The 26,269-nt window shown below is 38.2% G+C and overlaps 1 protein-coding gene across 2 annotated transcripts in view; it reads right to left on the bottom strand.

Annotated features, from left to right (window-relative positions):
* Positions 1–9,772: 9,772 nt before the first annotated feature.
* The window catches only part of TOX3 (TOX high mobility group box family member 3), a 114,156-nt gene continuing 97,659 nt past the window's right edge, over positions 9,773–26,269 (bottom strand). For both annotated transcript variants that reach the window (XM_056135910.1, XM_056135909.1), the window contains exons 4-7: positions 22,036–22,305; positions 17,427–17,654; positions 15,518–15,598; positions 9,773–11,746 (exon numbers count right to left, since the gene is read on the bottom strand). In XM_056135910.1, coding sequence (XP_055991885.1) covers positions 10,991–11,746; positions 15,518–15,598; positions 17,427–17,654; positions 22,036–22,305 — 1,335 coding nt within the window. In that variant the 3' untranslated portion in view covers positions 9,773–10,990. The remainder of the gene's footprint in view (positions 11,747–15,517; positions 15,599–17,426; positions 17,655–22,035; positions 22,306–26,269) is intronic.

The following is a 26,269-nucleotide window of genomic DNA, read 5'->3' on the forward strand; positions in this document are numbered from 1 at the left end:
TTCTACTTCATAAAGCTGAGAGCAAAACAATAAAATTTATAAACACGAAAATATGACAACATTGAATGCTTTTATGGCAATGCTTTTGTGGTGATCTGATAAGAAAAGTTTGCAAGATAAAAGTAATACCCTAAACTTTGAGGTTGACATCAGAAAAAAAAAAAAACTGTTCTCTTTAGTTTACCATTCTTTGCGCTCCTTTGACAATAGAATCAAGCCAGGTTGGTGAACGGCAAAAGCCACAAACAATTTCAATTATTTGGTCGAGCAAAGCAGTACATAAATACAGGTATATGTTGATCTGTTCTACATATAAAAATAGAGAGTGTGAGTACATATATAAGAATGCTAAACCCCAAGCATCTTTGCTTGCTAAACATTCCTATCCTCCTTGGCAGAAATACCTGAATCTGGACTACACTGTGTGTGCTGCTGTGCTCATTGAGTCAGAAGCGTTCCTGGTCATCTTCCAGATGTAGGAAACAGCAAAGCAGTTAAGAGTCTTTGAAAGGCTGGTGCTGCACTCTTGGGCATCATTCAGTTGAATACAAGAGTCATACTTCACCGCCTTCCTCCACTAGGGCCAAGGAGGACAATTGGAAGCAATCCCTTTGGAAACTGAATCTAAAACAGGTTGTTTCAATCCAGGCTTGGAACATTAAATATTGGCCTTCAACAAAACAGGAGAACTAACTCACTTTGACTGGAGTGGTTACAGAAGTCCTGCTTGTTGCTTCCTGGCAGACAAATAGAAGCACTGTTATCTTAGTGACAGGGGTGAGCTTACCTCAGGAATGGTCTCCAGCCAGGTACTCATTCGTCTGCACTAAGAATCATGGAAATGAGGGGGCTGGAGCGATGGCACAGCGGGTAGGGTGTTTGCCTTGCATGTGGCCAACCCGGGTTTGATTCCCAGCATCCCATATGGTCCCCTGAGCACCACCAGGAGTAATTCCTGAGTGAAGAGCCAGAAGTAACCCCTGTGCATAGTCGGGTGTGACCCAAAATAGCAAAAAAAAAAAAAAAATCATGGAAATGAGAAAGGTGCACAGATTTTAGAGAGGTTTCTTCTCACTTTTCAGTGATAACACAGTTTACATGGAAAACCTCCAGATACTACTATAAAAACTTCTGTCATCAAAGCATAACAATAACCCTCAAGAGTAACGAGCAAATTTTCAGCAGTTGATGGTGCACATGAACAGGAGCGAGGGGCAGAGGGAGGGAATCTATTGATTTTCATGCCCATTACATGTGTGTTGAAAGAAGCAACTCTCACTAAAGTCATTTGTGCTGAAATTTACTTCCCAGGCTCAACTGTCCCCGACAAGAAGAGCTGTTGTGCTTGTGAACACAGGCCTGCCTGGTGAAGGTAATTAAAAGAAAATGAAGTTTCACTTAAAATACTAATGAAGTTCCCTTTTGGTTGTTCTGTAGCTTGGGGGTGGTAGGGATGTAGGCGAGTTTTTTTTCTCCCTTTTAAAAGACATAGGAATTTATCAATAGAATGATCCTCTATCTGGAGACTCAGTAATTCTATTCCGAAACATTAAAAAGTGTTACGCCAAAGTGTCAATTTTCACAATTTGGCCCAAAGATCTTTACTAGCTGGAGAATATCTAAATAAAGAACTGGTACTTTCTTCAGAACAGTTTGTTTTTCTTTTTAAACTGCTAAAGTACTACTACCTGCAGTCATTCTTTCATTTGGGTAGCTTAAAAATATTGATGCCTAATGCCCAGAGAGTGTGGTAAGTCGCCTGCAGGAGAATAAGGGCAGCTGGTTTTCCTATGTGCAAGAAAGAGAACCTGGCCTTTTGTATTTGCAACTTTGCCAAACCTTGTAGAAGTTTGTAAACACCATAAAATATGTTATGATGTTTACGGCATATGTCTCTTATTGTTAAGAACTATTGTGAAAGTACAAGCAGAGTCTACTTCTTAAAATATTTTGTATTATAGTTATGGCATCCAATTATACAATAGTAATTGTGAATAATTATACCAATCCCCAGTCTGTTTTATGACTACTTCTCACACTGAGCTCATATACTCTATATAAACACCATCTGTATCGAACATAAAACTCTTAGTTGTTCTAAGAACATAGGCTTACAAAGTATAGTTTATTAGTTCTGGGGCCAAGTACTTTCCCTGCGGTTGCCCTGGTCCCCACAAACCACATGAATCCAATGATCTCCTTCTAAGACTGCATAGTTTGACCTGGAGCCCAGATACCTGTATAAGCTCTGGCTCATTGTAGGAATCAGGGTCTCCCAGCCCAGAATGCTGACAAGCTTCTGCAGAGTCTTTGTTTAGCAGTGTGTATGCTTCATTTGCTCTGCAGGGATCTCCTCATTCCTTATATGTGCAGACTTGATTTAAGCACTTAGACTTGGCCAAGAAGTGCTTCTCAAATTTCCCTTTGTGAAGTGCTTATCAAGGTCTTTGGGTGCCAGGTTGCTTCTCCAGAAATCTCCAAGGAATACCTTCCCCTTAAGAGACCCTTCTCTGGATGAAACATTCTAAACCATTATAAAGGACAATTACAAAACATGATTGATTGATGAATAGTTTTTGGTTCAAGAATTTAAACCTTTAAGAGTAACGATCTAACCTACTGAGAAGCCTGACTTTATTCTGTTTAAAATAGAAACAAAGTTAAAATTTCGTTCCAATGACCGATAAGTGATTCATCATCACTAAACTTCAGAAAGAGCTTATAAATAAATAGAAATTTCTTCAGAGTAAATTAAACCCAGTCCAAGAAAGACAAATTGTGTGTCTTGCTGGCAGAGACACAGCCCAGCGCAACATCTCCAAAAGAACATGATACCACTGAATCTTCCTAGGTGGACTGGTCCAGGCTGAGAACTCTGGGACCTTAGAGGAACGGGGGCAGGAAGACTCCCCTTTGTGCCTGAAGGCACAGCAGCCTGCAGCCACATCTAACACACTCCAACATAGCCCAGCTACACAACTGAACCTCATCAAATTTTCAAATCTCTATCTAAATTGTTCTAGAACTATAGCTCTTGGGTGTATGTGGCCACATGACACCTCCAGATTTCTTTGTATTGTCAGCCCCATAGGATCACAGAAAATCTGATGGGAAAGTTGCATAGAAGACCACCAAGCTCAGTGAGCCTAAACAAAAACACAGAAGGTTTAACCAATACCAACCTGCACAATAGATTCTTGAGTAACATTATTGAGAGACAGAAAAAAAAAGATCACAAATGATTTATTAATCTAAGCTTTGATAATTCCATTTGCCTTTGTGTTTTAACAAACAATATGAAGAAAATGTGCTTGTGTCTGCAAAGAGACAAGCTGGGGTGGTGGTGGGAAAATGGGAATTGGTGGTGAGATTGGCCTTGGAACATTTAATGTCTGAAACAATTGTAGAATAAACAATTTGGTAAATAATGGTATTATAAAACAAAATATTTTTTTAAAAAAGATAAATTGTGCCTATTTAAAGTCATTCTCCTTTGACAGGTTGTGATGTACAGTGGTAATTGAGTGAACTCACACAGCATGTTTCTGCATCTTTGATGATGTGGAATTAAATACAGCACCACCTTTTATTATACGCACATTTTTGGAATTAGTCCCTGCTAAACAATATCACCTAAATGTTAGCCAAGATTTTAGGATTCAAATCGCAAGGCTTTATTTTTTTCTGGTAAAAATTTCTACCTTCAAATAGCATACAAAATAATGATGTATTTTCAAAAGGCAAGTGCATTTTCCCCGTGGAATTAGGTTCTGCTTTGGAAAGAACATGGGCCCAACTACTCTGAACACCATTAAAACAATACCATGCTAGGTATGCCAGCATTTGCACTCAATTTATAAGAAATGTTATTATGAAACAATGAGGCCAGTATTTCCAGGGAACTGTCCAAACACCCAAAGATGAATATATTAATTTGGCATCCAGAAAAGCATACAGGAGATCAGACTGTATGTAGGTAATTTCCTCAAATGCTATTTTTTTTTGTCTCATGGAATTTCACATACTCAATACCAAAGAATTAGCAAATGACCCATTAAAGGAGGTTTAGAACATGGCATCATTTCAACTCACTGTGACAAAGTGAGAATTAAGGCTCTGTCTGCATGTCAGAGGGATGTCACGTGACAAGGAATGTCATCAAAAGAATCTAACAATATATTCTTGGTGGCATGAAGCTCAAAGCAGGGCCAAATTGTGAATATAAACATAATACCCCAAATAACCACCACTCTATTGACTCCAGATAAGTCACTCAATACCTTGCAAATGATAACTCCCATCATATTTGTTTCCAGAATGTGTGTGCTTAATGTTCTACATGAATGTTTATTTTTATTCGTTCCTACTTAGTCTCAGCAAGTGATCATTAGCAACGTAGCCATCATACTATGTTCATTGGAAGTTCAGATAATAATAAAATTTTGTGGACCAAGGATGAAGAATTAAGGTCCTCACCTCTGCATTTCCTTTGACAAGTGGAGCTTGTGCTACAACACGCCCCATTTAACAAAAGGGATGTGGTCTCTGAAATGGAGTGCTACCTCACACAGTACTGGGCAGGGTCACTAGTGCAAAATCCCCAGGGAGCTGCAGGCCCTGTGCTGTCATCGATTTCCTGTGCTCAGTATTGGAGTGATTCACTGAATTCCTTAAATAATACAAGACAGTGCTGCCCTGCTCAGTGTTCTCCCATCTCAATTTTCCCTCTAACTTGCTTTCCCCGCCTCCACTCCCCATCTCTTTAAACACATAGAGCAGTGTTGTGCTTTGGCGCTTTTGTGGTACTGCCACTCCTAGCACTTGAACCCAAGTCAAAGATGTTTGCCTGAACACAAAATAATTACAAAGAGACTTGGTTGAGAAAGCAATCAGACCGGAAAGTATGTGTATGGAATAAAGTGCCATGTGGCATTGTGCCCCATGGGCTAGGTGGCACTCACTCTGGTTTATGACTTAAATACATGAGGAAAATATTAACCAACTATTATGATAGATCTGTTATCTCACATCCATGTGTCATGTCTACAGTCACACAATTACATATTCTTATACAAATATATGACAGAAACATGTCAACTCTGTGTCATAGAGACAAATATTAGAATTTGAATTAAAGGAAACCTAGAGTGAAAAGTATTATTTCTAGTTTTGACTGTGTCTATTATAAACAGAGACATTGGCACAAGATGCAACTGGCTTTGTGCCTCAGTTTCCTAAATTGTTGTGTGAGGTTAACTCCTGCCCTATCTAGAAGGGAACTGAAAGGGTTTACCCTACAGAAAACTGCTTTGAAAAGTACAGAGCTCTATACAAATGCTAGGGATAATGAGATGTTTGACAAAAGAGCATTATTCCTTTGCTAAGATATGTCCACATTCACGTTTTTCTATCTGTGAAGGTTCTTCTTTGAAATTAAATTGAGACCATAACCAACATCTCTCCCAGTGCTGCCTGAGGTTTTACTCAGCAACAAAGCAAGGGTTTCTTTTCATCATTCATCATATTTGAGTTCAAGCACCAAGAGGTACTTTTTTACCAGTGGTGAAAATAGCTTTCTTTTCACTGCAGAAACACACACAAAAATGATCTCTGTCTGGATGCTAATGTAAGGATAAGGCTTAGTTTCCAGTTGCGACCAAAAATGTCCCATTTGGCTTTATCCATAGTGTTTTCTTGCACTGGGTAGAAGGGAGTGAGAGAAAGCATAAAGTGATATTTACATAAGCAGGCAAATAATTAAAGAATGTAATATATTTTCAAGGGGGAATCTTGCTCTATTTTTCTTTCAGCTTTGAGTGCCAACTGGATACTCTCTCATATAAACAACGTCAGGATAAAAACCCCTTCATGCATGTAATCACCCTCAATCATGTCTTCCTTATTCAGGCGCCTTCACTGCTATTGAATACAAATCCTAGGCTGGGTGTACCTGCCCTTGTTTAATCTGACCTCAAGCTTTCTAGCACTTTCTCCTGGCTCATCTCCACACCATTTTTAATTTTGCTAGATTCTCTATGCTGTTTTAATGGAGCCAGTGTTTTCAACCTAAATGGCTTAACCATTTCCTCTTATCTGGAGATACCCCATTTTACCAGGGTATGACTTAAGGCAACTGAAATTTCACCTACTCTTTTGACAGGTTCGGGGCACTCCCAGATGCTGCTTCCACTCTGTTTGAAGGCTCCTTAGCCCATTGCTCACTGCTCAAGGCATATCTTATGATGACGACTCCATGCCACTTTCACCAAAATTCTTAAACAACTACAAGCTCTCGCCTTTCTAAATTCATTTTAATATATCAAGTCTCAAACAACTCCCACTCACATATTTTTTCCTCAAAATGTCTGTTGTTAGAGTACTATTCTGTCTGGTAGAGTATCTTCCCTTATCCTGAGAATTAAAACTTCTGAAGTTAAAGATAATATATTTTTATTTATTAGGGAATGAGTGGGTCACACCTTACAATGCTCAGAGGCTTTTCCTGATTCCATCGGGATAGAAACCTTGGTGCTCAGGGAATCATATGTGCTGAGGCTCTGAACCAGGGTTGGCTGCAAGAAAGTTAAGCACATTCCCTTCTGTATTGTACCTCTAACCCAAAGATGGTTTATTGTTATTGATGTTTATTACAGAAAATTTCAAATGTATACAAAATAAACAGAAGATCTTATTTGTACATCTCTGGGACCTCTCTCTTGCATGAAGTAAGTTTAACTAATAAGGGCTTTGGGCAAATGAAGCTGTTTGCCTAACTCATTGCATTCTGGTTAGTTAAGTTTTTCTTAAGAACACACACTGGCACAGACAACCCACACACCTGCAGGATCACCATCCACATAGTCTACCCCCACTCATCAATTTTAAAATTCAGAAAATGCACTTATCCTTAAGGTTGTTAGTTCAGATATTAAGCAAACCTAACTACGGTGGTGATGGGAATAGGAAGGATTGAGAAGAGTGATTTGTCAGGAATATTTTCAAAGAGAATTCAAAACTGTGTTTCTGTGTACTTCTTCTAGCAAGGCACATTTCTTTAAAAGTGCAGTATTAGGTGGATAACCTGAAAATAAAGCACACTACACTTATCAGAATTATTGTACTTGTTAAACCTTGTATGATAGGAATATCATTTTTAAAGTCTTCTCCTCAAACTTCCACTTAGACGGATCTATTATTTTAGGCACTTAAAATGTTTTTTTTTTTACTTGCCCCACTAACTTTTGCTACTGCTATATGCATGTGTTATTTGGGGGAGCAATGAAATCCTTAAAGTAAACCAGAACTCTAAAGTGATAGATTACATGCCCATGCTATGTCACATCCAATTAACTCAAATTGACTGTACACTGCATTATTCTGTTAGTGCATGGAAGATCAATAAATATGGGGCAAACCAACCCCCAGCTCCTCACTTTCCCACCCGATTCTAGTAGGTCTGAGGCAGATCATGCTACTGTGATGTGTATACCACAGCCCAGGCAGGCAGGTGGTGCATAGACACCATTCAAACTTGGCCTATTCAATCCCAACTCCTCTAACTCGCCATTCATGCATAGCAAAACACCATCTGGTCCTATTTTGCCTCCAGCAATCACAGCTGACCAAAAAAACGATAATAACAGCTGTTGCAAAACAAAAGCCAAACAAAGAGGGTGGGAGGGAGGAGAAAAGGTTAGATTGAAGTCCAGTGCTGAAAAATGCTCCATGAAGTGAGAAACAGGAATGAAACCATTCAGACGCCTAAAGCCCAGTGAATGGACACAGCCGAGGACTTCTACTTAAACTTGAGATATTAATCCATCTGCCCAGAAAGCCTTCAAACCTCCGTCAGGTGGTAATATATTGCAGAAATTATGCTGCACGAAGGCAGTTAAGCTTTTGTTCTTTGAGTCAGGAACTAATGACCCCGTGTCAGCTAAAGATGAAAACTCCTTATGTTCTTTCATCATATAGCAGTACAGGTTAATGCAAAAAAGGACATGTTTAGTCAGAGTAATAAAATAATGTGCACACGGCAGGGGTGTGTATGATGGCCGGGGGTGGGGCTGGGGGGGTGAGAAGAGTGCAGGAGGGGGCCTCATTAATGTCTGTTCACCACTAAAGAGGGAAGGCATTGAGGCCACACAGGCATCCCACTATTCAGATATTATGATTTTCATTGCCCAGGTTTCTTTCTGACATATTAACAAAAAAATATACCAAGTTCTTACTATCTCCAGCAAAGCAGCCTATATTGAAATACAAGTTGTTTCATTACAATCTTTTAACAAATTCCAAGAAAAATAATTTGGTAACAAAGTCAGGGAATTCTTCTCGTGACCTAAGCCTTTTGACATTTTAAATACATAGCTTTGCCTGGTGATTAATTTTTTAATCTGTAGTAATGAAGCTATTTTTTCTTGAAATTGACCATCAGTGCCTTAGCAGCATTTAATCAAATGTGATAAAACCCAAGATTTATAAAATCATTTAATAGATGTTACAACACCTGCTTCTAACTGCAAACAGTTGAAAACAGACTTCACTTGCAATTAAGTCTTATCACTAGTGACATTTTTTTTCCCAAGCAATACTTCATGGGTTTTCAAAATGACAATTACAGAACTAATACACAATTACTGTCACATGTAGTTTAGCAATTAATTTTGAAGACATTTGTTAAAGGTTTCACAACAGAATATAAAATGGTTCTTATTGTTATGTAATGTTAGTTTCAATTCACAGAAAATCTTTTACAATCAGCTCAGTGTTGGATGGGCCTGACGCAGGCATATCATTCCTTTGTGGAATATACAATCACCCCCATGTAGATGTGATTAAGCATCATTCTAAGAACTGTTTGAACACTGATACCTGTCAGCTAATACGGCATATAAAAAGCTTCAATTTAGACATAAATTTTTCTACAGCAAGAAATCTATAAATTTATAATTAGAATCTCTTGCTGTTCAATATTTGTACATAATACAGAGTATGAGAGGATTATGAAATATTGAAAACAGAATTCATTATTCATAGCCCACAACATACAGTAAATATTCTTTGAAATACAACGACAACTTTGAGGAATCCATATTCCGATGTTTTTTTAATATACTGCAATGGTTGCCACGACTCACACCCTCATTTTTCTCAGATTAGGATTCTGGTCAGGGTTGACACTTGCTGTTTTTAATTTTCATTTTATCATAAGCAGTTTAAGACTGTTGCCAGTGGTAATTTGCAATTTTTATCAAGACCTCTTCATTATAGCTTCTGACAGGACAGATGCTGTAATTAATCATGCAAGACAACTGGGGATAGTGGTCACACTGTTAGCAAAGAGGCGCCATGAACAGAGCAAGAAAAGGGGAAGAAATGGACACTACAATAATTACTTTGGCCTAAGAATTAGCATTCACCCTCAATTTTAAAAGTAGTAAAAACAAATTGCCAGGCAGTTTTACAGTTTTACTCCTCAACACAAAATGTTTATTTCCCTTCTATACTTACCTCGACATTTGCATCTTGACAAAAAATGATTACCAATATATATATGTATATTATATATAATATACATATATATAATATACATATATATATTTCCTGGGGCTTGTATAAGAGCCCTAACTGGGTCCAGGAAATCCAGTTTCTTAACTAATACTACTGTATTCCCAATAAAAATGTAAAATGTGAGATGATGCTTGGGTTCAAATACAACTTGCTATGTGCCACAGTTCTCCCATCTGATATGTATTCAAGGAACAAGGAGTGAAATTTGACATATCATTTTATTTGAAAAGTGAACAGTTTCCTTGTTGTTGCATCAAAATACAGTCCACAGATTTTACTGAAATGTGTTTATTCTATAGCAAGATAAAAGCATTTTTTGTTTTAGTTAAGCAAAATACAAACAACTTAATTGCTGCTATCATAACTCATAAAAAAGTATAAAACAGCATAAAAACACAATAAGCAACGTAGCAATGAATGGTTTATGTCACCAGTGTTTACGTTAAAGCCTCGTTTATGAAAACTTTACAACACATGATATGAAAACTTACAACTTGGAAAGAAAATATTTACATTGATTATTCAGATGTGGTGCGCCTTTTAAATATTCTACGAGTATTACATCATAATAAAAACTCTTGCTTTTTTTTTAAATCTTAACTTTCGTAATAACTGCTTTCATTTAAGTGCATTTCCCTTTGAAAAATACAGTGTTTTTATTTTTCGAAACTTGTCACTCAAAACACAGAATATAATATTCACATTCTTTTCTTCTAATTGGAATGAATATAATGGGCTAACAGTGGTCATATATATTGTTACAACATATACTGTGGTTCGATTTGGAGAAGTCATGGGTAAAAAGTGGAAATGAGTCAATAATTGAATCTAATCACTTGCATTTTTTCTGGAGAGATTTAGGAAAAAAAATAAGAGCTTTGGCAAAAGTCTGTGATTTACATTATTTTTTATGACAAAAAATGCCATCAACTATTCACGTCATACAAATGTTTGTATGAAACCGGATCTTCATTATTTCAGGTAGTTACAACTGTGCTTTTTATTTTTAGGGCTTCGGAAGTTCAAATAGCCTTGAAGTGTGGTTTATGCACTTCTGAAGAAATAAAGCCATTTTCTATGATTCAGAGAGGCCAGTTTATAGTCATCAGTATGTCCCAGGATTCATTAAATGATTTGATTCACATATCGTAGGTATAGCCTGAATAAATAAAAAAAGGCATCACATACAAGAGCACAGCTTTCTTGTTTAAAAACAAAGTGATTTATAGTCAGCTAAAAGATGAATCTCAGCTACTCTGTAGTTCTTATTGCCTATCTAATAGACACTTGCGAGGACCACGTGATCTGTTACACATTTCTGCATAACCAACACAACGTACACGGTTCAGCCACAAAAGGTTTACCCCTTCTCTGCCACTCTCCTCCAGACGGGCAGCTCCATCGGTCATGTGCATCTTCAGAAAATACTGACCTGCGATAATACTTGAGTCTGTGTCTGAGACTGTATTTGCGACTGGTGCTGCTGCGAGGCTGGTTGGGGGCTTCCGAGCGCGGGGAGAGGGGACGTGATCTGAGAGGTGACAGGGGAGTGCTGCCGAGGAGAAGGCTGAGATTGATGCTGCATGTGCTGCAGTTGCTGCAGCTGGAGATGCTGCTGCAGCTGCTGCTGCAGCTGCTGTTGGTTGATCTGCTGCTGCAGGTGCTGCTGCTGCTGCTGCTGCAGGTGCTGCTGCATGTGGTGCTGGAAATGCTGCTGCTGCATCTGCTGCTGAATCTGCTGATGCATTTGGTGCTGCTGGAGTTGCTGCTGCTGCATCTGTTGCTGCTGGAGCTGTTGCTGTTGCTGCTGCTGCTGCTGCTGCTGCAACTGCATTTGATGCTGCTGCGTTTGCACGGAAGGACTCACTTGGGTGGAAGAGGCTGACCCGACCATGGTCGTGCCCATGGAGCTCATCAGGGGAGCCCCAATGTTCGACGGCATGTTGGCTGCGATGGTGACCGACGTGACAATCTGGTTCATGGGGAGTCTCATGGTTAAGGGTTTGGGAGCGATTGACCTAGGAAGCGACTGCTGGAGAGTCTGAGGGGACGCGGATACTGTTCCATGCTGAGACAGTGGAGGATTGAGAAGGAGGGAGGATGTCAGATTGGTGGACGCTAGGGTCTGCTGAACAGAACGGATGGTTTGGGCTTCTGCTGATTCGGCAGCAGCCTGCGTTTTGGGAGAAAAAATGTCCAAAGCATTAAAATATACAAGTATTGAAAAACATTTGAGTCTTTTCAAGTGTTGACTACTATAAAGACTGCCATTCTTCATGCCTTCCTAGATCTGAACCCACTGTCGTGGCACTTTTTTATTTAACTCCTCACAGAGTCATAAAACATCCCTCTCCAGGGAATTGTGGCCAGTTTGGTGTCTTTGCTCCAATCAATAGAGTGGGATGAGAGTGTGGCTTCAAGTAGCAGTGTTTCCACTCTCTCTCCACACCCACCACCCTTACAGGGCTGACAACAAACACGCCCTGTCACTGCCTAGCTCAAGAGCCAGACAACTGCCAAGTCTGGGAAGGAGCCACCCTGCCCCCAACACTGGCTACAGACAGACTTTGAGGCTAACCCAGATCTAAAGAACTGGTCAGTGAACCAGCCCTCCCTGATGCTTATCTTTTCAGATTACTGGGCTTTGTGGCCAGTGTTACACAGCACAACTGTAGCAAAAAAAGAACTGATACACCTATATTTGAGAAAAATTATGTAGCATTTAAGTCTGAACTAACCTGACCACCAAGAATCATATATTGAAAGACAAGGGGATGGAATGCTTGAATCCTAGTGCAGTTCTAATACTGAAGAACTTGGCGGACTTTGGGCAAGTGAATTCACTCAATTTTTTCTTTGGTTACCTTCTCTGTATATAAAGTGGGATTTTCCTTAAGCAGGTTATGGGAATTAGTTTAACTCATATGTTAAGCATTCAAAACAGTGCCTGGCTTGCTGGAAATAGTACTTTCTCTCAAAAAAAAAAAGCAACAATTTCTAATATCAGAAAATTACTGCTGCTAGAAAACTTAAAAGCCCTGTATTGCATGATCATTTATAACAGTACTCCCCTGAATATAAGAAAAACATAACAAATCCTTTGGGATGTTAAGTTGACACACTACAACTTCAGAAAGGTTTTAGGTTACCAAATGTTTTCAAAGATTTACATAATTTATCAAAGGTATAGCACAGACAAGGGGAGAATATTCATGACTCTCGTGTAGCATGCAACAACCTGTTACAAGATCAGCAACCAACCTGGGCCTCAATGTGGCCAGAAACTCCTTTTTATGTTTGGTTCTAAAAACATACAATTACCTTCACAAACACAAATTATTTAGCTAATGCAACACTGACTGGGATCATCCTCTTAAAGACTATTTTTTTTCCTCCACAAAATTAGAAGTTTCTATATAGATGGTTTTGGATAAAGCTGCTAGTCACTACCTTGAATGAGTTTCAATGTTTATTCCTAGATTTGTATTACTCTGATTTAGAAAACTGATTTTAAAAGTAAACTGAGCAGTGACCTTTCATGAAAAATTATTCCATGCTCAAAAAGCCATAACTAATGGTATCTGTTGAAACATGTAAAGTTTATAAAGCTCTATCCCTCACCAGGCAGCAACGTAGTTTCAAAAGCTTAGTGGGGCTACAGGTTACTGGAGATCATGTTTTAAAGTCTCAGGCAAGAAGTAGTTTGCAAAAATTTATAATTATCTATGGGAAAAAACCATCAAATCATCCTTAAAACAGAATATACTAAACTTTGTGCACAAATAAGCCTAGTAGTCTTAAGAAACTACAAGAAAAGCCCACTTGTAGTTATTTGTGCAATCACCCCATTGTGCCTTTAATTAATCAACCCCATGGTGAATGGAGATGTGCCTTGCATGCGGCTGACCTGGGTTCGATTCCTCCATCCTTCTCAGAGAGCCCAGCAAGCTAACAAGAGTATCGCGCCTGCACAGCCGAGCCTGGCAAGTTCCCTGTGGCGTATTCGATATGCCAAAAACAGTAACAAGTCCTACAATGGAGACGTTACCGGTGCTCGAGCAAATTGATGAACAAGGGATGACAGTGCTAGAGTGCAGTGCTACAGATTAAAGTGAAAGTAAAGTCACATCTTTTTGTTTTCCTTTCGGATGTTTTTGGGGGCTACACTCAGCTTGGTGCTCCAGGGTCATTCCCAGAGATATTTAAGAGAATATTTTTGGCCCTCCCGTTGATTGTCGATTTGCTCGAGCGGTCCCAGTAACGTCTCCATTGGAGACTATATTGTTACTGTGTCTGGCATATCACATACTCTCCGTAGCTTGCCGGGCTCTCCGAGAGGGGCGGAGGAATCGAACTCGGGTCGGCCATGTTGGCCGCTTGTAAGGCGAACACCCTACCCGCTGTGCTAAGAGAATATATAGTGCTGAAAAGCCTCTCGTATTCAGCATATGTGCTTCAGCCCTTTAAGTTATCTCACCGTCCCCAAACATCACATCTCCAAAAACGGAGTTTCAGTCTCTGAGAGCAGAGGCATAATTGAACTACAACAAATAATGCACCTTATTTACTATTTCTAACATTGAAGCTGAAATCTTTTTTCCTGTAGCCTCACTCTGTGGATGAGTTCTGTTTAAGAAACAGATTAAACATGGGCTTTCCTTACATGATGGTTCTTACTTTGAGGACCAAGATCTCTGCTTAGTTCTATTTTCTGGGTTCTATTATCTGAATAGGATTTGATTTTCAGTTCTCATAATCACACAGGCAAAATTCTAAAGATGTTTTCTCAACCGGGATCCATATAGTCTTCTGGGACACCAAGTCTGAAAAAAGTTCACTCTTAATTAGCCTTCAACTATGCCTACATTCTTAACATCTGTAATCCATGAATTCAGGTCTTTTCTTACAGTATGCAAATCTAAGTCCAGCACTGGAATGTTTACCAAATCTCAGAAAGAGATTTCACTATTGACCTGATGAATTTCTTCTCTTTCTAATGAAACAGGATGTGTCCTAAAAACTATCAAGAAAGATAAGAGAGACTCATAATCTGGGCATAAGCAACTACAAATCATAAATCTAAATACAAAGAGGAAACAACTTAGGTGAGGAAGAGAAAAAAAATCCTGTAAAAAACCCTGCTATAATGCCTCGCTGGAAACACCTACCCTATACTAAAACCACATGGCACTGAGCTGGGATCTCCACTTGCCTGAGAAATACATCAAGAGCAAAACATTAGCTCAAATGATTCTCCCCAAAGCCTCTCTAAATTCTAGGAGCACTAAAGACAAAGTGCATTAAGTGCTAAAATTATGTAATGTAATAGCTCACAGTCCTTCTGGATCAAGGTCATACTAATCTGGAATGGCAGTTGCTTTGGGGTAGCAGTGCAGTTTATAATACATCAATGGTTCATGGCATACTCCATGTATAATACATATACATTTGTGTTTTTTTAAAGTACTTGGAGCATAATTTCATTTTAAATAATCATGACTTTTACTTATTTATATGACGTGTAACAGTTTGGTCAAAAATGCAACATCCTCTATTACACTAATGTAACAACTGCAGAATTTATGATGTGGTGTTTGGAAACTGCCTGACAAACCCACCATCCCATTCAAATAGATTTCCGTCACTGACAAAGAAGACAGAATAAGAAGCTATTTAATAGTTGTCTTAAATAAGTTTAGCACAAAAATGGAAGCCAGTAAATCTTTTGGAAACTATTTTGATTCAGTAGTTGACATTAACTCATTTTTTTTATTCCTTCATCCGGGTAATCTCTAATGGAAACAATTTTTTTAAAGGTTTTTTTTTTTAAGTTACGATCCCTTCCCTTCTGACAACTGAGAGTTGTATTCATGTTTCCAAGGCTCCAGGGCTGTTTTCTGACATCATAGAGACTTTTAGCCTTTCACCTCCAGCTCAGGCTTACCTTAGACACGAGGCTGGCCCTGTAAGCAGCCAGGGCCTTCAGGTATTCTTTTTTGGCAGCTTCCGTTTTCCTCTTGTATACCTAGTAAAGGATCACAGTTAGCACCACCTTTTGCAAACCCATTCTTAGTCATCAAGTCACTGCTACACAAATTAGTTCACACAGAAGGCACTGCCAAAGCTGGCCTACCTTAGCTCTGGTTTCTAAATGTAAATGGTTGCGCAACATTCACAAGAGATGTTAAAACAAAAGCAAGTTCTCTCAGCCTCACCAGAGTACAATTCTGTTTTTAACCATTTTAAATCAGAAAAAAGATTTCGGGTTGCAGCTTCGATTCCTTGAGAGAAAATGCTGAGAGCCTCATGTGAAGGCAGTAAATAAGGTAGCAAGAGAAGGAAAATTTGCTGCAAATGGTTTAAATTATAGAAAGTAACGAGTTTCTCCATCAATGTCTTCTTTCCCTCACACACATTTCTAAACAGTAACAAGTGCCAGGATTGAAAAACCAACAACAAGTAGAGCGTGTGAGGACAGAAGGAAAAATATGGAGGCCTTTTAAACCCTGATTGTTCTCTCGAGGAAATAAAGATTCAAAAACAAACAAACAAAAAAAGATGGGAGATTTCCATTAGTAAGACCAATGAAGTACAACACTAAAAATAATTAAACATAATTTGTGCTTCCTTTCTTAACAGTGGTCTGAGAGCCGAATCTTAAATCAAAGCACAACTATCTCCCCAGAGTTTAAAAATTAGATATAGCAGTTTGCCATTCCCTTAGGATTACATTCTGGGATAGAAAATAGACTTTGCCACGCAGAGCAGTAACTTCATTGGAAAGAGGCAAATTTGACAATTGCACTATCTCAAGGCTAATTCATTCAGCTAGTGTAATGAAGTCATGATTTGTAAAGAAACATGAATGGTTTGAGACTCGTGAGAGAGTAAAGTGGGTAAAGTGCTTGCCTTGCATATGGCTGACTCATGTCTGATCCCTAGTACTCCATATGGTTCCCCTAAGCACAGAGGCAGGAGTAAGCCCTGAGCACCATCAGATGTGGCCCGGAAACTAGCTACCCCTTTATCATCTCTCAACAAGGAAAAAGAAGAAGAATAAAGGGTTTTCTATGCTTCATTTCTGAAACAATTATTCTATTTCACTGTAAATAGGGATCTCTTCTAATGACAAGTAAAGTTAAATCCTATTAATGGTCATTGATAGTACATGCAAAGAATATGGGGTGGGAGGGAGGGGGGAAGGGAGGGAGAAAGAGGGGGAGGGAGAGAGGGAGGGCGAGGAGAGAGAGAGAGAGAGAGCGAGAGAGAGATAGACAGAGACAGAGAGTGACAGAGACAGAGAGAGACAGAGAGAGAGAGAGAGCTTAGTGTTTGGCCTGACCCTCAAAAAAGTCATTAATCTCTTCATTTGCATAGGGAAGTTGCATGGGAAAAGGCAAAAAAAAAAATGAAGGAAGCCAGATTACCAGTATGGCCAATCTGTCAATACCTCAAGCTTTCATGTTCTCGCTGACAATAATATACAGAGGCAGTTCATAGTATCGGATCCCACCAGTAAAGAGAGATGATTTTTTTAAAGGCAAGCAAAATGGAACTAATACCTTTTTATGCTGATTTGAACAAAGGGGGAGAGGAAAGGCAATTGTGTATTACTTAAAATGAAGTTGATGCTTGCAGGATACTACTGCCTGGATCCTCCAATTCATACCTGAATGGGTTCTGAACACCTTTCATGGGACTGAGAATTCTGTCATGCTTGTATTTTATTTTTTAATTATAAAGCTTAGAAAGGCTTTTATGAAAAACAATTGCATTAAGTGAATACGTATGATTTAAAAAATGGAGGGTGGTAAGTCATGTTCTAGTAACTCCATGCCATGTAGTTGCCTCACCTGCTTTTGTTCTTCTCCAAGGCTGTCCCACATCGATGCTACAATTTTTGAGACCTCTCCAAAGGTTGCATTAGGGTTTTGACCTTTAATTGCAGCCTGTGTGTCTCTGAAAAACAGGGCATATGCTGACACTGGCTTCTGTGGCTCATTGGGATCTTTCTTTTTCTTTTTCTTTGGAGTCTTGGGCTTCTTGCCAGAATCTGGAGCAGCTCTTTTCTCTCCAATGGCCTGAAAAGCAGGAAGAAAATTCACTGCCTAGAATGTACTTTTAGAAACTGCATTAAGATTTACTCAGGTCCAATTGTTCTTCTAAGATTTTGTTAGCATCATCAGCAGATAAATCACAAGCAAAAAGCGGGAGTGGGGTGGGGTGCATTTCCTTCAAGTTCACCGGACAACAGAGATTTGCATTTAGAACATTAATGAAAGCCAGAAGTATCTTCGAAATAATTCACAACATATGCTCTAAATAGCAATTATGCATAATGAAAAACAGAACACTCTATACCAGGAGATGGTGTGTGTGTGTATGTGTGTGTGCATATACACAAAAACAAAATAATTTACATTTTCAGAGGTTTTAGAAGTAAAATCCCCAAATAATCAAAATGTGGATCATATTCAGAAATTTTCAATGAAGCCCCTTACTTACAATGAAGTTGACTTACAATGAAGTCAATATGCCATGTATGCAGTTAGTCCAAACTGATGTTTTTTGAGGCTGATGTTTTGCTTTATACCATGGTGTTACTTGGTTAATGTCTTAGGAAACTCAAAGGGAAATTAGTTGCCATCTCTAATCTTACACAATAAATGTAAGGTCATCCTTACATTTTCTCAAAAGTAGTAGCTTTTTAAAAAAGGATGGTATGACAAATGATCATGTCAGAATTCCTTTATCTGGAGACAGAAAAGAAATTGATCCTTTTCATAAAAATAAAAACATCTAAAAAGCAATATGAAAATTCTAATAGAAGATACTTATAATGTGTTAATGGTGCCTTCAGGAATTTTCCATAGAATGGTTACATATCAATTCTGAGATCAAAAGCATAGAAATGATGAATACAACTCAGCAAACTTTTATACCATGAAGCTCCACATTTAATTTCTACAGTGATCAGTGATTTCTACAGTGATTTTAATGATCCTCTACTATACTTCTCAGAGACTCAATGGAAATGAATTATCAGTCTTGTTTTATCTGCCTAGAATGCAACATGACTATGTTGAAGATAACTTTGTAGTTAGCTTCATCAAGGATGTTGAAGTGTTTGACAAAATCTGCCCTAAAAGTCAGCCTTGGGCAAGATCAACAGAGATTGATTTGAGTTACTAACAGATTGCCTTTTAATGGCTTTGAGTCTTAAATCCTAATTCAAGTTTTCCAAGAGTATCATTACTTTCTGATTCAGGGTCATTTGGAACTTAATCCAATTACTAAAATTCTAGAGAGGAAACTGCACTTGTCTTTGAGAACTCTGAATCTTCCCAGTATTAGGAAAACACCAGTCTATTTCTAGGTGGGCCTAATGTTCCGTCTATTTGAGTGATAATAGCATCTCTACTTTACACAAGTAGTTTACATTCTAGTAAGCTGTTAATGGCGTTCAGCGACATGCCACCTCTTCTGCAAAATCCCATCTTTATAACTCACTACTTATTCAATAATGCCATACACTTTATAGTTTTTGTTGTTGTTGTTGCAAAATTCTCAGAATAAGTGAGACTTGTTTAATTCTAGCTAATGAATTTGAACTTGTAATGGAGTAAGATGCCATCCAAGCATCCACTGAAGCCAAGTTTTACTTGAATGAAAAAATATTTCTTTGGCAACGAGAAAAAAAAACACATAAACATATTTTTCTAATTGAGTCAAACAAGTATATTCTTTTTCCTGGAAGAATGTTTGGCACTGTCAGCACCAAAATACCCTGACCAATAGCAAGATGAAAGCAATTTCTAGGGCAGCTTTTTCCAAATAAGAGGAGTTTAATTTTATTCCTGTAAAACAATGTTCAAATGTTGACAACCTTTGATGTCCTTGTATAGCCAGAACTTGCCCTAATCATTATTACCTTTTAAGAATAAGCCTGAAATGAAAACTTTCCACTTAACTAAATGCTCAGAATTAATTATCCTAGAGAATTTTTTTGTGTAATTGACTCAAAAGGGTTGGGGAAAGTGAAGAAAAAGCTTTACCCAGGAGAGACATCACCAGCAGTAATTTCAATCTTCCTTTCTCTGGAAAGTGATAACAAATTGGATTCCCTGTCTTTACAGAAAACCAAGCCCCTGTTCAAAATGCAGCAAGAGTAGAGTCTCCTACAAGAAAAAGAGTTTTCCTCCCTTATCCTGACTTTCTGTTCCTGCGGTCACTGAATGGTCAACTGCAATCCATAAAAATTATGTGCAATAAGATTATTTTGAAGAAACCAGAGTCACATATCTTTTATTATGATACACTGTTATAATAATCACATTATAATCTCTTGCTGCGCTTTGTTTATAGTTTATCACAGAAATGCATACACAATAAAAATGAAAACTATATACATATATACAGTGTTCAGTAGTAGCATCAGTGTCAGATATCAATGAGATGTTGGAACATACCCCCTGGGAGATGGCTGTGGGGTGGGGGGGACATGGAAAACTGTTGTATTAAATGTAATGGAAATGTGAATGAAATGGAAAGAATTCATTGGAAAGGTGTGATAGCTAGCTAACATGTGACATGTTCCTCTAGATTCTTAAGTTATTCCTTCTCAGTTTCCCTCCTTGAAGTCCTTCTGAGCATTAGTAGGGACTAACTATTATGGTCTTTTCCCAGTAGGATGCTATTATGATTCCACAGATCAAAGCTTCTTTCTTAAAACTATTACTTTCTCTAAGTTTTTATTTAATTACTTTTTATTATTTTGTCTTTTAAGATTATACCTGGAAATGCTCAGGGGTTATTCCTGGCTCTGCACTCAAAAATTACTCCTGATGGTGCTCAAGGAACCATATGGGATGCTGAGAATCGAACGGGGTTGGCCACGTGCAAGTCAAACACCCTACACACTGTATTATGGCTCTGGCACAACATTCTCTAACTTTTCTGCATTCTTCACCTTCTCTAGCTTGCACCACTTCTCCCATTTGCTACTTAAAAATAAATGATGTTAAGGCTTCTGGCCTTGTCTTAATCTTAAACACTAAGAAGTGCTGATTCCTTCCACGTTTTCATGTTCTAAGGTTACTCAAATCAACAAGAGCAGGTCTAAGTGAACTGAGTTCTAACCTCAAATTCAAAATCTCTTCTTTCCCTCAGGGGAAAAAATTAGCACTCCTCTTTAAGTGCATCCTTTCACTGGTTGGTGCCCATATCCATTCTCAAGCAAAAATCCAACTTACTGTTTACTCTATCAAATTCCAGTGAATTTGAAATTTTTTGCTCCAAAATCTGCTGATTCTCTAATTTTAAATCTATCATTAATCTTGCACCACTAACCCATTTATTTCTTTGCTAACATGAAAACACAAAGGGGTTTTCTAATGGTTTCTTTTACTCTGATCCCTTCCTCAGCATTCTATAAGCAGGCAGGTTATGTTCCTAAAGCATAAATTTGCTTATGCTACTCTTCCATGCAAAGAATCAATTAGTTCCCAACCACCAACGGTAGTCTTCCACGTTTCAGCCATATTTTTACTGCCCCATATCCAACCGTTCATGATTCACTAAAAGGACCTGTACTTACATTACTCCTCACTGCTCCCTCACCAGAATGCTGGCCTCTCTCTTCTGCCTCACAAACTTTTATGCATCCTCTAAGACCTAAATCAAATATCACCTTCTCAATAAAGTCTTCCTCTAATCACTCTCCCAAGCAGAATCGATTACTATCTCAGCACACCAGATACATCAATTATACCACTAATCACATCTGGAGTTAGTTTTAAACATTGCTATTCATCCCCGGTGGGGAGTCTCATAGGCAGTAATTCTCTTAAAAATGTTTGTAACACCAGAACTGAGAAACATGCCAAGCACAGAGTAGGTGCACAGCACATAATGAATGAACAAAGGAAGAGTAAATGCACCGATAATAAGTAACTTTAACCAAACAGAATGTTTTTCTAGGCACTTGGAAAAGTCGAAGACTGCAATTAAGTCTCTGTTTCAAACTATGCATATCTGGATAATATATCCTTTCCACAACAAAAGCAAAAATGTGAAAATGATGATAGCCTTCTATGTGGTAAACATTAAACAAGGTACAAGGCTGTCGAAAGTGGAAGAGCAAAGCAGCTGGAGGAAACTTACTCACATGGACCCTTACTTAGATCTGAAGCAGTTCAGTTTCTGAAAGGTCTGGTGCAAGCAGATTGGGGAAATGAAACTGACAATAGTTAAAAGTCCTGCTCAACATTTTATAACTAGGAGGAGAAGCCAGATATAATTTCCAATTGAATGAATATACTTTCCCCATAAAATCAGTAAGTGAAAAAGTGAAAGATAAAAAAAAAATCAGATCATCACAGATTTAAATGCAACTCCAAATCTATGAAGACAAAGAAGATTCCAAATTCTCTGGAAGGTTGCCTACGAATGTCGCTAACTTACTCTGTTGGATTCATCTGCATCCTCTTCATTGATGGAGCTGGAAGGAGAGGGAGTGGCTGATTTGCTCGCTGGAGGTGAAGGTGAGGTGTGGGGCAGGCTGGCACCTCCTAAATTCAATCCCAACTGGGCGCTGAGCTGAGACTGGTTGATGGTGGTGAGCTGGGTGGGAGGCATTATCCCAGAGCGAGCAGCATCAGTCATGTGGACGATGGACCTCATGATCAAGGAGGGATCCTGGCGGTACTGGGAAACTTGCGTGTGGCTCTGATCCTAACATAAGGCAACAGCAAAGGCAAGAGAAACTCTTAGTTTACCCACTATCAGTACATTTATGTGAGCAGTTACTTCAACAGGTTGACTCTGTTGCAATTTTGATAGTTCTGCCCTGTCCCAAGATGATGGCCTCAATTTATTAGCTATGAGGTCTCCGGCCAAAAGGTTATAAGATAAAAACCCAGATTATCCAATTCCATGTATTTTGCTGTAGAACTGTCACCAGGTATACTAACAAACAAATTAACAGAACAAGAGAACAAAAACAGGCAAGGTAAATATTCCACCCCTTCCAAGTGGACCTCATGATTTGCCATCCTCTCACACTTTGAGTTCTAGTTCCATTCCCTTTTCCCCAGTCTTACAAGAGAGAGAGCATCTATTCTCTAGTCAACCCTTCCTGAGAAGCATGTAACACACACAGAGGATGGGTTAGAGAAACACAGAGCAAACATCTGTTTGCTTCAGGGCACCCTTCTGTAAAACCCTCTGTGGTTAACCAGAAGGTCATTTTGATTGGGAATTACGTTGTCAATGGCATCTGGAAGTCATTCCATGTCTTTTGAATTAAATATCACTTTTTTCATCTTAAACCTGGCTTTGTTTTCTTTTGTTCAACCTACCAGGATTTAATGTACTAACGGATTTTTTTTAAAAAATATGTATAAAAAGGAGGTAGAAATCATCAAAATGAACTTTCTCTGCAAATTACTACAGTCACTTCAAAGACCAAGACTCGTCTCTGTTTGGGGAAGTCACAGAGAGACTTTAGGGCCATTGCTGGTTTTTTTTTTTTGCCATTTTCAGACTCAAAAATGAAGACACGCTCTTTCAAATGACTTACTTTAAAACTTGTCATTTAGAGTGAGTCTGTGATTTTATTGAAACCAAATTCTCTGACTCACAGTGACCTAGAATCTAATTTTATACACAAGCCTATGAATTCTTACTGTTCCTCCTTTTTGAGTCTTAAGATAAGACTTGTTTTCTGTTCTCTAAAGAAACATGTTGTAAATAATTAAATTATTATTAAACTGGAGCACTGGGTTTCTTAATGTTAAGAAAACATCACCAAATAAGAAACCCTAACTATCAATAGGAAAGCAGTTGAATAAATTATGAGCTATCCATACTACAAAGTATTATGAGGCTTTTTAAAATAATGAATTAGATTTATGTGTATTGACCTAGAGCAGGGATTCTCAGTCTTGACCCTATTGACATTCTGGGCCAGATAATTACTTGCTGGGGAGCTCTGCTGTACACTGTAGGCACTTCAAACATCCTCCTTGCCTTGTAGATGCTTGCAACAACTTTCCTTTCTGCCAGTTAGGACAATCAAAACTTTTTCTAGACATTGCCCCTGGGAGGAAAAATTGATCCCAGACCTAGAGTAATATTCAAGATATAACAAGTAGAAAAGGGAAGCTACAAAAATAATTACAAAATGGTTACAAAATACCTTCTACTCCCCAACCCTTCTCCCTAAAATATATCCAAATTCTAAACAATATGTACAGTATGAGGGCTGAGGATGGGATGTGAATGGAAGAATCTTAATTTTTGACATTTAAAACATTAAAAACACAAAACAAGTAAACAATACTTTAGGGAAAGAAAAATGACAAAAGAACCTATGAGTAGTTAAAACAGTCTGTGCTAATTGCTGAGCTTAATATTAAATACATAAATTCTTTTCTTAATTTCTGAATAATTTTTAAGTTATAAACTTGGCTGTGGTTGCTGGGAAATCCTGAGAACTGTGTCCCACACCTCACAACAGTCCCACTCTTCCTTTTCTGCCTGTCAGTATTTCTTTTACTGTTCCAAAAATATAATATCTACTGGCAGATGTTCTTCCATAGACTTAGATGACAAAAGTGTACTTGATGTTTCGGTTTGTCTAAATTTTCTTTTTGGGGTAGGGAAGGTAAAGGGTTGGGCCATACCTGGTGGTACACAGGACTTGCTCTTAGCTCTGTGCTAAGGATCATTTCTGGTTGTGCTCAGGACCATATGTTGTGCTGGGGACTGAGCTGGGGTCACTATAAGCAAGGCAAGCACCTTAATGCCTATAGTCTCTCTGAATCTCGTCCTAACTTTCTTGATTAGCATCTATTACACATTTAGCCATTTCTCAAAAAAAAATCTGAGCTCTGTCTTCTCTTTCATTTGAAATTCAACCATTGCTTGCCTATATCACTTCTACCCTACAACTTTTAGTAACTACACTTATTCTTTGTGCTATCAGCCCTATCGGTGCTCAGGGCTTACTGCTGAGCACTGTTCTCGGAGATCACTCCTGGTGGTGTTTTGGAGAATACATGCGGATCGAGGGATTGAATCTAGGCTGGCTACATAGAAGGCTCATGTCTATCTCTCCAACCCATATTTAATTCTTAGTTTTACCTTCCTCTTACATCCTTCAAGCTGCTTTTTAGAAGTCCTTCAGATTTGTTTATACCAAGCTGTTTCATAGCAACTTGCATGGCCAACTTCTATACAAGTTTTCTTAAGTATATATTTTTAGCCTTAATAATTTTATTAACTGGAAGACCCATGAAATATAATGATCTAAGTTATGCAGCTTTCTCAGAATAGAGGAGTTATTTTGCTGTATTTTCCCAATGCCCATAAAATCAGCATGAAGAGATACTTAATTGACACATCCACACCACAATTTCAGAGGAATCTTAAGGTCAAAAAGTGTATTTCATTGGTTTCATGAGTTTTTCCAGAATTTCACCTGCAGTTTATGCCTTTATTTTGGACCTGAATGCTTGAGAGCTCCTATTGACAGTTAGGCTCACAAAGTTAAAAAAGAATATTTACTGTAAGTTTTCCATGCTAGAAATTTTGCTAAGTATAACATGCATTTTCCAGTTTAAATCCTCAAATATCTTCCTAAGTTGCTACCCTTATACTTGTTCTTAGATAACAGTGATTCCCCAAGTCATGGTGCTAGTTACTGATAGCTAGATGGGAAACTGCTCTCAGAAGTTATCAGCATTCAGTGGTAAAAGCGTGGATTGACCAGAAGTATGAATGAGGCTCCAGACTCTATACTACCATTCAAATGAAAGCAGCTCCATTTTCATTTGTTTATACACTGAAATTTTTCATGACCTTTTACTATAAAAGGGGGGGAGGTGAAGAAAACCTCTAATATTACCTAGGTGGCGGGGTTCAAGATATTGACTAAACTTACAGCCACCCACATATACTCTCTGCAAACCCATCTCCCATAACAGAACATATCGAGCTCCTCTAGAATATTTCCAGGTAACCTCTGAACCACATAATTGATGCAACCATTTGTGTGAGCATTTTCCATAGTCCGCAGTTATCCAATAGTAACTTTCTATGATTGAGAATTACAGTATAAAAAGATTAATGGTTAAAGTGTCTCTTTAAAAATTCAAGTCTTCTAGAGACACCAATTATTAACAACTGCCTTGGGGAACATGATGATCCTTAACAACTCCAATCATTTTCTATAGGAAAAAAAAGCAATCTTTAAATGAAGCTTCCTTTGATCTTATGTTCCCACTTAAAAAGAGAAAGATGTCAGTTCAATATAAAAATACTTACTGAGGACCTACTATGCTCCAGGCCAGAGAAGCCAATATACCTCTGTTCACATCTTTGAAAACTTTAATATTACAAGGATTCCATGATTCTTTTAAACATGACTTTAATTAAATACAATTTAGAATGGAATAATAAATTTACTATGACAAAGTACGGGCAAGAATAATTTATGTATACTCTCCAAAATAGCCCAATTTTTCCTAGTAGTAATGGCATAAGGAAATGTATGAGTGAGGCTATAGCCCTGAGAAATTTAATGTTTTTGTAAATCATCACCTCTCACTTATTAAAAGTAAATCTTCAAAGAATTACCAAAGATCACTGAAAGGCAAAGAAACTGCATAGATTACAAGAGATTGCCATTACCATT

Source organism: Sorex fumeus, unplaced genomic scaffold (genome assembly GCF_029834395.1).
Source record: "Sorex fumeus unplaced genomic scaffold, SorFum_2.1 ptg000122l, whole genome shotgun sequence".
In the NCBI taxonomy this organism is placed as follows: Eukaryota; Metazoa; Chordata; class Mammalia; order Eulipotyphla; family Soricidae; genus Sorex; species Sorex fumeus.